General features: G+C 45.5%; 1 protein-coding gene and 1 long non-coding RNA gene across 3 annotated transcripts in view; both read left to right on the forward strand.

Moving 5' to 3' along the window:
* runx3 (RUNX family transcription factor 3) overlaps positions 1–16,443 on the forward strand; it is a 49,290-nt gene that overhangs the window by 20,218 nt on the left and 12,629 nt on the right. For both annotated transcript variants that reach the window (XM_040049034.1, XM_040049035.1), the window contains 4 exons: positions 11–252; positions 958–1,114; positions 2,555–2,659; positions 14,799–14,945. In XM_040049034.1, the coding sequence (XP_039904968.1) occupies positions 11–252; positions 958–1,114; positions 2,555–2,659; positions 14,799–14,945 (651 nt within the window). The remainder of the gene's footprint in view (positions 1–10; positions 253–957; positions 1,115–2,554; positions 2,660–14,798; positions 14,946–16,443) is intronic.
* On the forward strand, positions 2,666–12,380 carry LOC120744553. The gene is made up of 3 exons (XR_005698389.1): positions 2,666–5,658; positions 7,866–7,873; positions 12,370–12,380. It is a non-coding gene; the product is annotated as an uncharacterized LOC120744553 (long non-coding RNA).

The raw sequence follows: 16,443 nt of genomic DNA on the forward strand, positions 1-16,443 counted from the left end.
ATTCCCGTAGAGCCGCCGACCACCAGACGGTTCACGCCGCCCTCCACATCCTTCCCCTGCAGCAAGATTGGAGACAGCAACGGGGCCATGGCCACCGCAGGGCCCATCAGGTCAAGACCGGACACCAGGAACGTGGTGGACGTCCTTGCGGACCACGCGGGCGAGCTGGTCCGGACCGACAGCCCGAACTTCCTCTGCTCTGTGCTGCCGTCTCACTGGAGGTGCAACAAGACGCTCCCCGTGGCTTTCAAGGCAAGACACATCGCTCCTTATTATCATGTGTTATGTTTTTCATTTAATAATTCCCACTGCAGGCCTCTAACTTCCTTAAATGTACGAGTAAAGAAAAAAAAAAGAAGAACAAAAAATAAATAAATTAAAACCAAGCAAATGGGACTTGAGGAAGTAATCCATTTTCTTTTATTTAGAATTATCTGATGGGATTTTTGGGTGACTTTCAGTTTTTGCTTTGAGTTAAATTTTAAATATCAAATCGTAAAAATAACATTTGCTTTTTTAGGCTTTAAATTGCACAATAAGGGATAAGAAATTTAAGTGCAAGTAGCAAGAGCAGCTGAATTAATATTTTGTACCTTTATGTGTTTCTGGATTACGCAATGTTGACGCTTCCTGAGTCAATTCTTGTGTTTTTATCAGTTAACTGTCTTTGTCATGTGTTCGGATCCGCTCGGATGAGGACATCACAGTCACAGAACGTGTAGTGAAATTTATATGATTTCTTTGTTAACGTGATGACATTGTCTACTTTAAAAAAACCTCCAAGCTGCATAATTCAATCAGCAGTTTATTGTTGACATTGTGTTCAAATTGTACAATGTACGATTTCTAACTTAATATTACGAAACAGTCGGATGCGGTTTTACGCGCGCATTGAGCACATTTGCTTTGATGACCCGAGTGACCAACATCTTTTTTTTCCCCCTCTCCTGCGCTCAGGTTGTGGCTCTTGGTGACGTCCCCGACGGGACTCTGGTCACCGTGATGGCCGGAAACGACGAGAACTACTCGGCCGAGCTGAGGAATGCCTCGGCTGTAATGAAGAACCAGGTGGCTCGCTTCAACGACCTGCGCTTCGTGGGCAGGAGCGGACGAGGTGAGCGTAACCTCTGAAACTCTCTCTCTCTTTCTCTCACTCTCTCTCTCTCTCTCTCTCTCTCTCTCTCTCTCTCACACACACACACACACACACACACACACACACACACACACACACACACAGGCCTGCACACAAACGATGAGGGAATGTCTGCGTGTGATGCATTTGAAAACACATAATAATAGATCATATTTCTGGGCACAGAAAAAAACAAACAAAAAACGAGTGACAACATATTATTTTTGAGAGAACGCGGATGATATGAAACTAAATATTTTGCACAGGCTGCACCGCTGCGCGTATTAAAATACAGCTCGCGCATAAATACTTTTCTGTCAGTTTTGGGGATGATTTCTGTTGCTGAGATAATTCTGCAAATGTGGAAGCGTTTATGTTTGGGTACGACGAGTGCCCACACCTTGCCAACTGACGTCCACGGGTGTCATCAGAAACATCTGGCCTGCGTCACGGTATGCAGCTGCAATGTGGCTGTATAATTTTCTTAATCCGAGAGAATACAAATAATCATCGACGTGGTGCAAGTCGGAGGGATGGATGAGAAACCACCGTGCAATTTATGTCCCGGGGCAATTTGTCAAATAATCCCCGCCACCATTTAGGATGCGTGCATCTTATGGACTATTGCGCACTATTTATCACGGTTATTGCGTTTAATTGCTGTATAAAAATTCCCACGTCAACAGGCTCGTTTCCAGGATGTTGTGGTCAAACCATAGGCCTACCGTGTACCATTTTATGCTATATTGAGAAAATCAAAACAGCGCAAAGTTCAAGTAAATATGGTCAAATTAAATAATAAAAGAGAACGATTTTAAAAGCCTCATCAGAGTCATTTCGCTTCTCTCCGTGAGGCCATTTCTGGATTTTATATTTCTATTTTTTTATCTGATTGTCTTTTCCATGATTTTTTTTTAAGTAGTTCGTACCTTTTATTTCTGCAGCCAATTAGCCCACCCACATGAGGATTTTATGTCTGTCTTCCCACTCAGTCTCCATTTAACAAGGGACGCTATTCTCAGAGCCCGGGACGAGCGCCGGACTCCCTGCGTGGTCCAGCCTTCCTCTCTCTGCACTTTGATGCAGATGGGAGCGAGAGCCTGCCTTGTTGAACAATAAACTCTTGCTGTAAGCTCTTTGGCACAATCTGGAAGACATTCCCTCAATAATCCAAATCATACCCGCAGCCAGACCGTCAAAAGAGAGCCGGTCCTTGGCTTCTTCTTTTTCTTCTTCTTATTATTTAATTTGAATTCAAAGGCTGCAGCAGCGGGACGAAAGCCGGTGATGATTTGAGGTTGAACAAGCGAAGTATTGTTGTGAGAAGAGAGAAAATAAGTTTTGCAGATCATTCTAAACGGTCGTTTACAAAGAAGAATAAATAACACTCATGAACGCGATTTGGTTGCTGTGCTGCAGGAAAGAGCTTCACTCTGACCATCACCGTGTTCACTGGACCGCCTCAGGTGGCCACGTACCACCGCGCCATCAAAGTGACCGTGGACGGACCCCGCGAACCACGCAGTAAGTGCACACGCACACGCACAAAGAGACCCACTCACACTAGCATTATTGCTAAAATGCATTGAGGTGCGATGCTGCACAGCACTGTCAGCGTCGACTCCCGATTCTCTAAGTGTGGGTGTCAGTAAACCCACTGGCTTCTTGAATGTAGATGAGAGTCTTACACTGAGCAGGCCTGAAAGCAAGTGCAAGTGCATTCGTGGGTGTGCAGTGCCTTGGTGAAGGGAGAGCTAGAGAATCAGTTCACACGATCAAGATGTGCTAGAAAATCCAGTTTCCCCTAGATTTCTTTTGGGGTTAAGGCTTGGGTTTTGGGGTTAAGATTAGAGTGAAGTTTGGGTTAAGCTTGGGTTATGGTAAGCCTCTAGAGAATGAATGTAGGGCAATATATTGTCCTCACTTAAATAGTAGGGTAGGCTTGTGTGTCTGTGTGTGTGTGCAGCAGGGGCACAGGGAAGGGCCCTGTCAGAGGAAACTGTAAAGCATATTAAGGCAAAACCCAAGACCACTAAGAGGAGCTGAGTGAGTCTCCAAGCCGCAGGTGGCTCAGCTCAGTGGAACCCTCCTCCTCCTCACTCCTACCTTCTTCAGCGCTGGTCAGGGGTCGTACTGTACCTGCCTGCACAACCACATAAGTGGCTCGTTGATTTAACACAGGGCAGACTCCAGCCACCGTTAGCCCTGGCAGGAAGGCACGGCATGCTAAAGCTGTTAGCGCCATCCTTCAGCCACAGCTACATGCTCTTGTGGTTTAATGCTTCTAGTGCGAGGGATGGTGAAAGCAGAGGTACTCAGATGACTCAGTCACTGACGGTTAGAGCTGTATGTGTGCATTTTTATTTTTTAATGAGCTCAAGGTGAGATAGATATGAGAAATAGGATTTTCTGATAGTTTCTATGGAGGAATCTTACTTATCAGGGTTGCTTAGAGGTGGATAACTGCGGCTTATGCGGAAGTGGGTTCTTTAGAACCGGTGAACATGGAGCACACAGGGGACAGAGAGAGTGGCAGCGAGAGCCACATGAAAGGACACTGTTAGCAAAGGGAGCTCAGGGGGCATGGAGTGAGAAGCATCAAGCCCCCCACCCCCACTCCTCACCCTGCCAAACGAAGTGCCATCTATTTGCAGAGGTATAAAAGAGAACAGCGAGTAGATAATAATAAACGCTGTGTGTGTGTGCGGGCATGGTTTCAATTTGATTGTATTCTGTTCAAATAGAAAAAAAAGAAGCTGAATGTGTGTGCGAGTGCATCAAGTGCATTCTCTGGTTCATCTGCAAGTGTGTCGGTGTGAAATAACTGTGTACGTTAATGCTGTCTCCTGTCTGTCTGTCAACAAGTTACGGCTTCAGCTGAGGCGTCAGAGAGGCCGTGCTACTTTTACACTGGCGCTGGGTGCTATAAAGTAACACTGTTTAATTTAGGGCAGGAGGAATTTAGAGCTCCATTAAACTCTGTTACACTGTGCTGAGAGGAAATTCACAGAATGACAGAAAAGAAACTTCTGAATATGATTTCAATATTCATGAACTCGAACTAAAGCCCCCTCAATTTCAAACACAGACTGGTGGCCTTTTGTGCAAAGGTTAAAATGCACTCTGTGAGGAGAACAGGATAGAGGGAGCATTTTGAAACGCAGCACATTTATATTGTTCATTATGCTGGTTTCAATGTGGTGTGTCTGATCTGAGGCCGAGATGAGCTTAGTTCGTAAAAAAAGAAAGAAAAAAAAAAACTCAAAATAGAAACCTCACAAGATGAGATTAAGGGCCTCTCTTATTTAAACAAGAAGCACATTCTGAGACTATATCAGACAGAACAGGAACACACACCAACATTCAGACATTATTAGGACCATAAAATTAATCAGATCATTTTCTAACCACAAGGCAGCACATTGCAACTGTGCAACGTGTCGAGCCAAATGTTACGAGGCGCTTCTGCCAACACACAAAACTGCATTTTTTTAAAATTATGAATGTCATCTCAGAGACAGTTTTACATGCAAAAACTGCTTTTCTTTTGGTTGTTTTTAGTCAACGATTACACACAACGATGTCTGTACATCTTGTCCAGTGCCGGGCTCACCTGTCTGCAGGCTGGCAGGCCGCTGGGCCCGGCCGTGCGGGGCTTTGCAGGCTGTTTGTGTACGGCCTGCATTTGCATGGCTGCCTGCCGAGCCATGGCAGGAGCTGGCACCGAAGGGAAGGAGGGTTTTATTTTATTAATGTTTACGGATCTAGTCGAGAGAACCTGATGGACAGGACTGCAGCGGTGGCTCGCCTGCGGCAATGTAACAAAGAATGCTATGCTTGAAAGCGCTTGAGCAGTAAGGGAAACACTTACGCTATGAGTACAGTTGTGTACACTAATGTATATCCACATGCCCAGACACACAGCATCACGGTCATGAACGCACACAGACAGAATTCTGTTCCTGAACAGTATTTTTGTCTCCCTTGCTGCTGATTTCCTCATCAAACATCCGGCATTTGTCACCCTAATCCATCCCCACCCCCCAATCTATCTGTCAGACTTTAATATCAAACTTCTGCTGAGCCCAAACTGGAAGCACAACTGTCGATGAAAGCTCTCCCTCCAGTTTCGTCTGAGCTCTAACAAAATATCACATCCAGCAACAAGAGAGGGCATGCTGAGCTAGAAAAAGACAGAAAGGCAAAAAAGGAAAACAGATGACTGAAGTGTCGAGTCCCTCCCCTGTTTGTCGCTGCTATCAGATGCCTCCACACAACAGCTCATACGCCCGAGCAGGGTTATTCTCACCGATTAATCCCTCAGCTATATTTTTGTTGCCCTTCTCACCACCTCACTTATACATGACATCAACTGCTGCCTATTTAGCCCCGGGGGAAGGGCCCGTTTGTATTTCTGTATCTCTCAACCTGAAATGAATCAGTTCCCCGAAAGACCTTGCTGTGGGTCAAGGCAGAGAGTTCAGACAAGGGTAGGAAATGCTTGGAGCTTGAGAAAAAATAAAGTGTCAAAAAAATTATATAAATTTAATATCTGACAGCAGATTAGAGACTTGTCTGTGTGTGAGAAATCAGTTCAGCTATGAGTGTGTGTTTGTAATGTCACTAACTAGAAAATAGCTTCCACACATTTTCAGCTGAATCTTAAATATCTAGTTTTAACTCTGCCTCTGCCTCTTTGCCCTGCTGTGGAGATCCCCCCCCCCCCGCCCTATTTTTTGGAGATATGTGCTGTGCCCCCTGTTTCATTATTAGTAGCACATCATAACCAAGACATTAAAAAACTAAAACCAAACAAAATGATCCATAAAACCTTGATGTGAGCAGTTTCACATGGGAACTATTTCCTCTTTAACTGAACTGCACCTGCCAACTATGTCAGTATGCAGAAGAAAATGCTTCTCTACCTGCAACAGGAGGGTCACGCTTGTGACAGCGTGTAAACATTAATGCTGTAACTCAACTGAGCTGTAATATTATCTAGCTGCGTGTTTCCTTTGGTTGGCGGGTGCGCTTCGGTAGAAACAAAATAGTTCCTATGTGAAACCGCTCCCAATGAGGTTTGTGGATTTTTTTTTGAGTAACCGTGTCGTGGTTGCTGTTGAGTTTTTCAAATGAATTTTCGAGTGCCATCTCATTTAATCAGAGTAATATAATCAAGACGGATAAATAACACTAGAAGCGAAACGATGAATATGAACTGTTAGATAGATTGGCTCATTATTTTTTGTGCACGTATGGGGTGATGAGATTTGCACAGACTGTTGTTTGCTGAATGCTGAAGATGCGGCAGCTCGTTCCACCTGAGCGACGTCAAAGTGCTCATTTGTCTTGTGATACTTGAGAATGATACACGTGAAAACATCGTAACCACTAACATAATTACACAGCATACGTGCAGTACCTGTATACATACAGCCAGAGCTGACACACTTTCCCACCAACACAGGCCCACGCATCCAAAATCACACAAGTACTGTCGTGTTTTGTTGCCTGTGTTTACTCGGTTGGGTGTGTTCCTACAGCTCCATGAGGAGAATGGTGGGCGTAGGGAGGTAGTCAGGGAGGGAGGGGAGGGGGGGGGGGGGGGTCGGGTGCATGTTAGAGTTGGCGGGTTGATTTTATTTGCATTTGGCACACAGACTGTACAAAGTATGCAAATAGACAAACAATGACATTTGCTGTGTTATTTTTCCTGTGATATTGCAGTCGCTCTGCAAAGTAAACAAAGAGATAGCATGAATGCTGCTGCGTATGCATTTGCGTGTGCGGGTGCCCAGCTTATGCACCTGCCAGGTGCATCTCTTTAAGTGCAGCCACGCCCATGCTCCGCAGATCACATGAAAGGATCCCCCTCGGTGCGAATTGCTCTCTCAAAGAAAACTTTGATGTTTGAAAATGGAGATGGGTGTCTTTGAAAGAAAGGCCTACAGGTGTATCAGTGCCACGGGAGGGGGGGGGGAAGCGGCGTGCGTGACGCCGGGTGCTTTCCTAACTACGAGATGTTATAACCTGGAGACATAGCGGCCTGCTCATGCACACAGTCACACATACACAGACAAATAGTGGCGAGCCTCAACGATCAACCTCATGACCACCTAATTTATGATTTGGTTGAGACGAGAGTCTGCCTCAACACCACACAGAGACAGATTGGGAACTGATAAAGGGCAGATTTTATATCTTTTCAAAGAAATGACACTCTGTGGCGTCTGCACTGACTGGAGCCTGTCGACTGTGGTCTTTCTCGCCCCCGGGGTCACTCCAGATGCATCATACTTGGCTTCAGTGATTAGACGTAGAACAAATATTGGCTAACTGATAAATCCACTGGAATGCAGTGGTACATATTGAATAGTTCTGAACTGATTTCAGAGAGGAACTCGTGTGCTGGGACAAACCATCCACCGCATTTTGAGCTTTCAGACTTGTGACGGGAGGCAGATGAGGGCCGTATCATGCATATCCGTAAGCTTTAGAAGCAGCCACTCGGCTGCTAATTATTTTCTCATGTCTTTTTTCGTTGTGAGTGTAACATGATCAAATTTTGTCGTGGGAGGATAAATAAAGGACTGAGATGGAAGCTCTCTGACCACTGTTGCCACCTTAACCACATCTAGAAGCTTTGAGGCCAATTCTCTTTGAGGACGAGACGCGCACTCGTGCATTCACACACAGCTGTAGGTAATCCTGCTTAAGCTTTTGCACTTAGGCTTTCCTGTGAAAGCAGAGCTAATTAGTTTAAATACATCGGCCGAACTGTGATATAAACAAAGAAATTGCAGCCATTAGCCAATCACGGGCACCGTTTTTTCTCTTCTTCTCCCTTTGCTGCCTCTGTTTGTTGTTCGGCATGTTGCTGCAGTGTCAATGCACAAGTTTCAGCTGTATGAGGAAAAAGAAGAACATTGTCCACATTTTGAAACAGTGCAGTGAATCCTCCTCCTTCAGGCCTGCTGATGACTATTGGAGGCACACACACACACACACACACACACGCACGCACGCACGCACACACACACACACACAAAAGCTTTGGGGTAAAATGCCCTTTCTTTTTCCGCTCAGACACAAATTTCCTCCCCATATTCACTGACGCCGAATAAAACAGCAGGACGTACCAGGAATTACCAAATTATTTACAGAGGTCCCAGACGGCACTTTTAATTCAGTCTTATGATGCAAGCAGAAGACACATTCTCATAATCAAATAAGAAGTCGGGCCAACATCTCCACTCAGCTCTCTCCACCTACCCACTCCCCTGTAAACTCAGCAGCCAAGCGTCTTTCCTGTTTACTTACCTATGACTTGAAGTAAAATGCCCACTCTGTGTGTGCTCACTCTTCCTTATTTACACTGACCCATACAGGAGGGAGCCATTACGACCTTTCAGCTGTAATTCAATAAAAGTTCCGATCTGCATTTAGAAAAATAAATGGCCCATGAGTGGAGGAATATTTTTCTCCCCCGCTGGATTATGACAATAAACCGTTTTCTGCGTTGGGGCAAAGAGTGCGAGGGGTGGGTGGTGGGGGGGGGCGGTTTGTGGGAAGAAGGCACCTGCTGGTTACTGGAAAAGACGCTGTGTACCACCACCCTGCGGTTTGGATATTTATTTCTTCAGGCCTTAATGGTTAGGAACAGTGAGCAAATAATAGGTGCAGCAAGAACTTTTCTTTTGCTTCCAGCAGTGGAGAAAGTTGTAATTCTGTAGGTAAACACAGACTGGAATCATCAGAGCAAAGGAGAGGTCAGTCTTGTAACCTCGACACTTCTACAACAGTCCACCAAGAGCATTAAAAAAAAAAAAAAAAAAAAAAAAAAACCACACACACACACAGAGAAAGAACTGAAAGTAAAAAAAATAAATAAAAAAATTTATGCGTGCCTACATGATGGAAAATTCACACATTTCACATTTCACACATTTGCTCTGACCCACCTGGAATCTTAATCTTGTCATTCAGTGGAACTCTGTGTGTTTGCGTGTGTGTTTAGGGGCAAATGCACTCATTTTTGCACATAATTGTGTGTGAGCTACTATGCACGGAGGTGTGAACGCAAAGCCGTTTGACACATCTGCTGGCGTTGCATTGATGTATGTGACAGCAGCAGCTTGTCTTCCTTTCCCACAGCTCTGCGAGGCCCCCACCTTTCACCCAGCACCTCGCTACTTAGAGCGACCTGACTACCACGCAGACGCGAGCGTAAACACACACACAGATGTGCACAACAACCTCATTCACCGTTTGAGCTAAAATAACACACTCAGAGCAGCTTATTGCTTTAATATGATCTGTCACCCGAGCCAAATAGGCCTTCTGTGCACAACAAGGCCAAAGCAGCAGCAGCAGCACTGCAAAGTCTGCAGGCATTCAGCCAAAAGGCCTGCAAAACAGTTCCACTCATATCACCCCCCAACACGCCTCAGAAGACAGTTACACACACACACACACACACACACACACACACACACACACACACAAAAGTACAGAAAGGCCAGACAAAAGAGGGATGATTGCTCTCAATGTGCTACGGGCCTTGCTGTATTGTTCTAGAATCTGGGTGCACTATTTTGGCACCCCCTCATCCTCTTTGCCTGCCTCAACCTGCCTCGCTGCAGGGCTGTCCTTGTGTGGCACTGCTTCTGTTCCACACACACACACACACACACACACACACACACACACACACACACACACACACGCAAAGCACTTTATCCCCTTATCAGAAAAGGAAGGCTTCGCTCTTTGCTCAAACAGTCTCATGTAGCAACTTCCGTTGTGAGCAGCTTGTGTTAGGCCTACGAGGGGGATTTTCACAGTGCTGATGTCCCCAGAGACAGGCTGATGCATCTGCCTCAGGGACCAGACGGTCCCCCAGCTGTGGCCGTAGAGGATGATAAAAGCATGCCACAACTTTTGTTGACGTCCCCCTGAAAGCCTAAATAATGTTTCCGCAAAAAAAAGAAAAGAAAAAAAAAAACTAAAAGCGCTGCTGTGTTTATGATAGACACTTTAGCTCACACTTATATCCAGAGATACAGTTTGTCATTATCATGAAGTGAGCGCACAGAGTTGTAAAACTTTACGCATTTATTCATAAGGACGTACGGGAGCGTTATGTAAATGACTTTAAAGCAGTGTAATGTCTGAGTGTGGCAAGCATCGACTCATTTAGGCCCAGACGAGACAGCCACAATCACCAGCCAAGGGTAAAACCCACATCCTTCAGGGTCAGCCTCAAAACAAGAACTTTGATTTGCCCCACTGTAAATACCCAATGGTGTGATTGGTGGCCTTGGGAAGCACAGAGCCAAATGCACTGCTGCAGAAAAGTGTTTTGGGCTGTGCTCATAATAGAATGAAAAGGGAAGTAAACGAAAAGGGTGGCAGAAAGAAGCAGGGTGGGAACGCGAGGGGGGGGGGGGGGGGGTTCAGGTCCGCTAGAGAGGAGGAAGAGGAAGACAGGTGTACAAGGTTTTGCTCAACACATGTTGAAACGTCCTCAGTGTCTGTTGAGGGCAAACGGAAGTTTGCTCGCAGGCAAGTAGGCCCCACTGCAACATGTGTTCAACTGTCACCCCGCTACACTGTCGAGTTTCAGAAGTTAGATAAGGATGCAGCTTGTTTTCATATCTTTTCAAGACTTTAGTTTCAGTGCGCTAGCACAAAAAACAAGGGCTTCCCTGACCTAAAATTTGTGGTATTATTAAAATGATTCATTAATGCAACAAAAAAAGCCCACACAGCTGCCATTTTGTGTACTTTGTGCTAGACTCAGGAGTGCTCCTTACACTACCCAAACATTGTTTTTTTATGCAATTCAATACCATGCATACATAGACAGTCCAGACATAGTTTTCACTGTGATACATGCACTCCACATTAATTCTTGTCTGTTATCAGGGGCCTATCAAGTCCATTTATACGACGAAAACAAATATTTACACTTCAAATATATTCAGTGCAGAGCTGGGTCACAGCCAAAGCACGTATTGGCCTTTGCTGTTCAGATAGAGTTTCACTTTGTCCCTGAAAAAGAACCCAGCCCTTAACTAAAAAGGGCTTGTGTTTAATGTGTCTCCCTTTGGACGGCAACATATGTTTCTTTCTTTTAAAGGAGACAGAGACAGACAGACAGACAGAAAACGAGAGGAGAAGTAGAGAAAAGTGCGAGGGTGAAGGAAGGAAACAGGTCGCACTGGGTGATCGTTCAGCTGTGGCATCGTGTTAAAGTCCTGGCAGTCACCTCGCTGAGCAAACACTGCCTCCCTGTTGAGCTGATACGGTTTTGTGGAGGGCAACGCTCGGCTGGGCAACGCTCGGTGGAGATTGTTCGTGCGGTCTGGTCTTCGAAACGCCCACTTGCAGTGTGAGGAAGAACATAACTTTACACTTTTCGCACGATTTACACCTGAACTTACCTCAAAATGCTTCAAAGCACAGATACAAAAGAGCAAAGCAATGCTGCAGTGAAGATAAAACACTATCAGGAAATAAAAGCATACACACACACGTACACATGCGAAACAAAGCAGGGCTGGGAACGGCACACCCATCTCTTCAAAACACAGCCATCGCCTTTCACTACATTGTTAATACCAGACATTTTATATCAAGCATTTTATTTGTTCTTCATAGACTTCCATAATGCTTTCAGATGATGAGACCACTACTCTGAGAGGAGGCTAGTAAATCTACAACCTTTAGCATCCATTTTCAGCTCTGGATGCATATTGAGCGCTGCTGTTTAGGCCTCATGTGTGCATTGCCTCCCATCTCCCAGCTCTATCTTGTGGTTATGATATCATAGAGAGAAAAACAAAGGCATTCTTTCCTAAGTGCACACTAACACATTAAATATTCATCTGACCACAGAAACCCCTCTGAAATGGGGCTGGTGTGGAGCACCGGCACCCCTCTGGCCCTCCAAGCCCTGCAGAGTAGAAGTCAAATGTTGGCGGTTGGACTTGACACAAAGCAGCTATAGCCGGGGTCAGCTGGCCAAAGAGACTCTTATGCGGATCATTTAGACAGCTATTAAAACTTTTCTACAGGGAGCAACAGTTTTCTTTTTAAGACACTTGCCATGTGCAGAAATGGCAAAAAAATTAAAAAAGGAGGGCTGTCGCAGAGTAGCGTTCAATTCCTGCTTCAAGCTACACGGGCAGTCCGAAGCTCATGCCCTACCACCTCTGATCACAATTTCCCAGTAAGGCTTACAGGCTCACACAGACAAAAGGGACGAGGAGTAAAACTGAGAGGAGGTGCCGAAAGCTTCAAGCCACCTCCCAGTCGGCGTGCAGTGTTTAGAGCAACTGCAAGGCCAGGGTTAATGAGCGCCAGGTCTTGTTCTAATGATGCCACCGCTCGCTCACTCCTTCCAAACATCGCCCTCTCACAAGCCACTAAACCCCCTGCTGGAAGCTGCGAACAGTGTGTCGCTAAAGCGTCCCTGCCAACTGGAACTGGGCCACGGGATCCACAGCTCAAGTGTGTTCATGTGCATGTTTGTGGGTAACTGAATGATCACTTTCATCCCTAAAGAGTGAGCCAATTCATCTCAGACCACCAGTGGCCACAGAAAAACTGACCAATTATCATTTTTTTCCCCCGTGCTGCCTGTCTTTTTTTCCAACCAGAGAGCAGTGGGATGTATCATTTCCCTGACCTCAGCCGTTTGAGGTGGTGTAAATCTCTTAATAACTACACAAGGACACATATAGGGGCTATATTTGGAGGACTGCTTCCCCTGGCCGCCCCTGCTCTGGCTTGGAACAGACAGTAGCCACAGTGTCTATGTGGGTTATGGAGCCTGTACCAGGCGCTGTGTGTGTGTGTGTGTGCGCAGAGAGAGAGAAATATTCTGGCTTCTACCTTCCATCAAAGTTTAAACAGAAGGCCACATGTGAATAAAAATGATATTACAGAGCGTGCAAGAGCATACGAGTCTATCCGGGATTTGTTCCGAGTAACAGCACAGAGCAAAGTGGCAGGCCAGAGGGTGGACTCAGTCACACACACTCACACAAACAGCTGCAGAGCAGCAACACGACTCCTGTCTCTGCTCCTACAGATTAGTCATGACTGACTCTTTTTCTTCTCACACATTTAAAGTTTCATCCAACTCCTAATGAGTGAATGAAGAGCGACAATTTTGATTTGAGTGCCTGCTTGTGTTCACATTATGTCGGAACATCACCCCTCCGTGTATGTGGCTGCCTGCGTGTGCGTACGGGGAGGGGGCTTCAAAGCTTGATATTTCTATATAGTTTGTAAAGAGAGGCCGGAAGCGAGGCGGTGGGCACAAACAAATGGACAGAGCGGTAAACGAGAGGAAACTTTACCCATGGGTCAGCCTCAGGAGGGAAGATATATTGCCCATGGGTCAGTGCAGAGAAAGGACGGGCAAAATCCATATTGGTCCGTCTGCCTTGCCCCCTTTATATAGTGATAAAATATTCAAATCCAGCCATTACTTCACATTAGGCCACTCTGTAGAGATGCCAGGGAGAAAACCACAGAATGTATACATGCCGGTTCACACACAGTTTTGGTGCATTGATAGTTACATTAAAATGTCTTCCTCCCATTAGAGGAACAGCCCTCATCCGCACTCACGTCTGACATTTAAGGTGTGTTCACATGTGTATTTGTACATGAGTGTGTCTGCATAAAAGGCATGATCAGAGGTTTTTTCTCATCTCATCGTTTCCCTGAACAGGGCATCAAAGTGATATGGGGGCTAAGTGTGTGCGGGTTAGGTACTGGGTTGGATTAAAGAAGCGCTGCTTCGCTTCTTAGAGTTAAGTCTCACCTCCTGCACACAGACACGCGCTAAAGTCTCTTTCTCTTTCCCTTCTCTTCGTTATGTTTAACAGCGATGACTGTATGGTCTGCTAACCTCGTCTGGGTGTTTCCTTCTGACTAAGTGCTGTGTCAGTCAGACCTGAATTTGCGTGGGTGTGGGTGTGAGAGACGAGTGGTTATTGGGGATAGATGCACTCACTTTTTTTCTTTTCTTTTAATCTTGTTAAAAAGACCAACAAAAGCACTTTTGTCCACAGAGGAGTGCAGCAGTTGGTAGTGTGTTGTTTCTTAGACTTTAGGTTCAGGGAAACAAAATTCCTCCAGTAATTATTTTTGACCACTTACGCTATCGTTATCTGCGGATGACGTGGCAGCAGGTGCAGCTTGTATAACATTTAGTGTCTAGCCAATGTATTTCAAGGTCTGCTGACATTCTAATAATATTTTTGTATGTGGAAGCTGAAAACACGGTGACGGTCTCTTGCTCTCTCTCTCTTTTTTAAATATATATATATATATATATATATATATATATATATATATATATATATATATATAAATGAATTGCACTGAAGCATACTGATGCTCGTCACAGTCCAAACTAATTTTACACTAATTACAGTTTAGACAGGAAAAGTTGTTTTGCCAGGATGTGTCAAACCGCTGTGCTCCAGAAAGAAATTAGGGAGAAGGGGAATTTTCTAATAGGACTCTTGTTATTGTGTTTGCTATTTTTGTACAAGCCTGGCAACAAGTGCCAATTTTCCAGGTTGTGTAGGAGGTAAAATGTGCAAGTGCTTGACTTTCTCTCCTCCTCATGTCTTTCTTTCAGGGCACAGGGTGAAGTTAGAAGACCCCCAGAAGATGCAGTTCTCAGACAGGCTGTCAGAGATCGAACGCTACCAGCGGAGTATGAGGATAGGCCCAGGAAACACCAATCCTCGCCAAATCCACCAACCCCACCTTGGCACCACACCAGGTAAGGAGGTCCACTGACATATACGAGTACAACCAGCAAACTTTCACATCTCTTTCGAAAGCACTAGTTGTGAAACTGTGACGCTGAATGAATGTGTGTAGGGAAAATTCACAAACATAATTTGCTGTTACTTTCGTGCTGACCTTTATTTATGATTCAACTTTGACCCTTTTTATTGATAGTTTTAGGCCTTTGCTTGACTCTGAGCACACACACACACACACACACACACACACACATCTGAAAAACTCAACATGGCTACATCTAAAAATACACAAATCTTGTTGTGAGTAATTTTATTTGTTGGAGCCATTTTCTTCTACTGAGCTACACCCACAAAGCATCACTGTGCATCTACCTGTGACGGGAAGCTTCTAAACATTAATGGCGACCCACATTATTTAGCTTCATGACAGATGTAGATCAGCTGAAAGAAACGACTTCCTGCTCCTACTATCGCGATACTGTAGACAAAACAAAGTGTGCATATTTTTAACCGTGTTTATCTAATTTTCCACAAACATATTTAAGAGAAGAAAGTCATCTACAGCCCATATTTTCAAAAATGAGTTAGAAGGAAGAATATGTACACTTTAATTTGGCCCTTTAATGACTTAGAACTGAAAATCTCCTTTAATAAGCCGAACATATTTGGTTTAATTTGGCTGAAGTAATTGAATCTGTTCATATGTCAGCACAGCACACGCTGTTCACCTCACCCTGAGCTAAGCCAAGAGACTTTCATGTTCTCCGCAAACTTTCCTGAGGTCTGTTCCACTAATCTGAGAGCTGTTATGTGTTGGCCGTTCGAGGGGAAGCTCATGTCAGCTTTGTCCCCGGATGCCCTGCGCTGGTGGGTCTGGGCCCCACAGTGCGCGGGGTAGAATCTGCAGCCAGGTGGCACGGCCGCCGCTGCCAGCCGAGCTTGGCCAAGGTGCCGAAACTGGCCTCCGCACACCGCGCAACTACAGCCTCAGGAATGTAGCAGCCTTCCGCTACCTTGGCAATCACGTCAGTCTGAGACTGTCCGAATGTGTAGGGGTGCGGGGGAAGCTGGGGGGAGAGCTGAGAGTCAGACAGAGGTGGTGCGACTGGAGGGGAGGAGGCTGTGTGTCAGCTGTGGACAGCTGCGTGGGTGAGGATGACTCTTCCCTCTCTGTTGGAGCCTCTTTAACAGGAAGCACACATGCCTGAACGCAAACTTCGGCCCACTCTCTGGTTCTCATGCTGGCTAATGAATCTCATTACCTTTGTATCAGCATGCTGCTGTGTACAGGAGGGCTTGTTTGGGAGCTCTGAGCCGTGTGTGGGTAGAACACTATCAGTGTGCACACTGTTTGGCCTTGTGCTTAGCTTAGCCAGCGCTGACTCACCAGTATGGGGCTATCTAACAGCTGACTGCAGGGAACACGGGGTCTTTCACCCTTCTCTTCCCTGTCCTTACTTACTGTTGATATCGCTTTTGTTCCCCTGTACGGCGTGTACCCAGATGAAAACA

Source organism: Simochromis diagramma, unplaced genomic scaffold (assembly GCF_900408965.1).
Source record: "Simochromis diagramma unplaced genomic scaffold, fSimDia1.1 OVJJ01000305.1, whole genome shotgun sequence".
Taxonomy (NCBI): Eukaryota; Metazoa; Chordata; class Actinopteri; order Cichliformes; family Cichlidae; genus Simochromis; species Simochromis diagramma.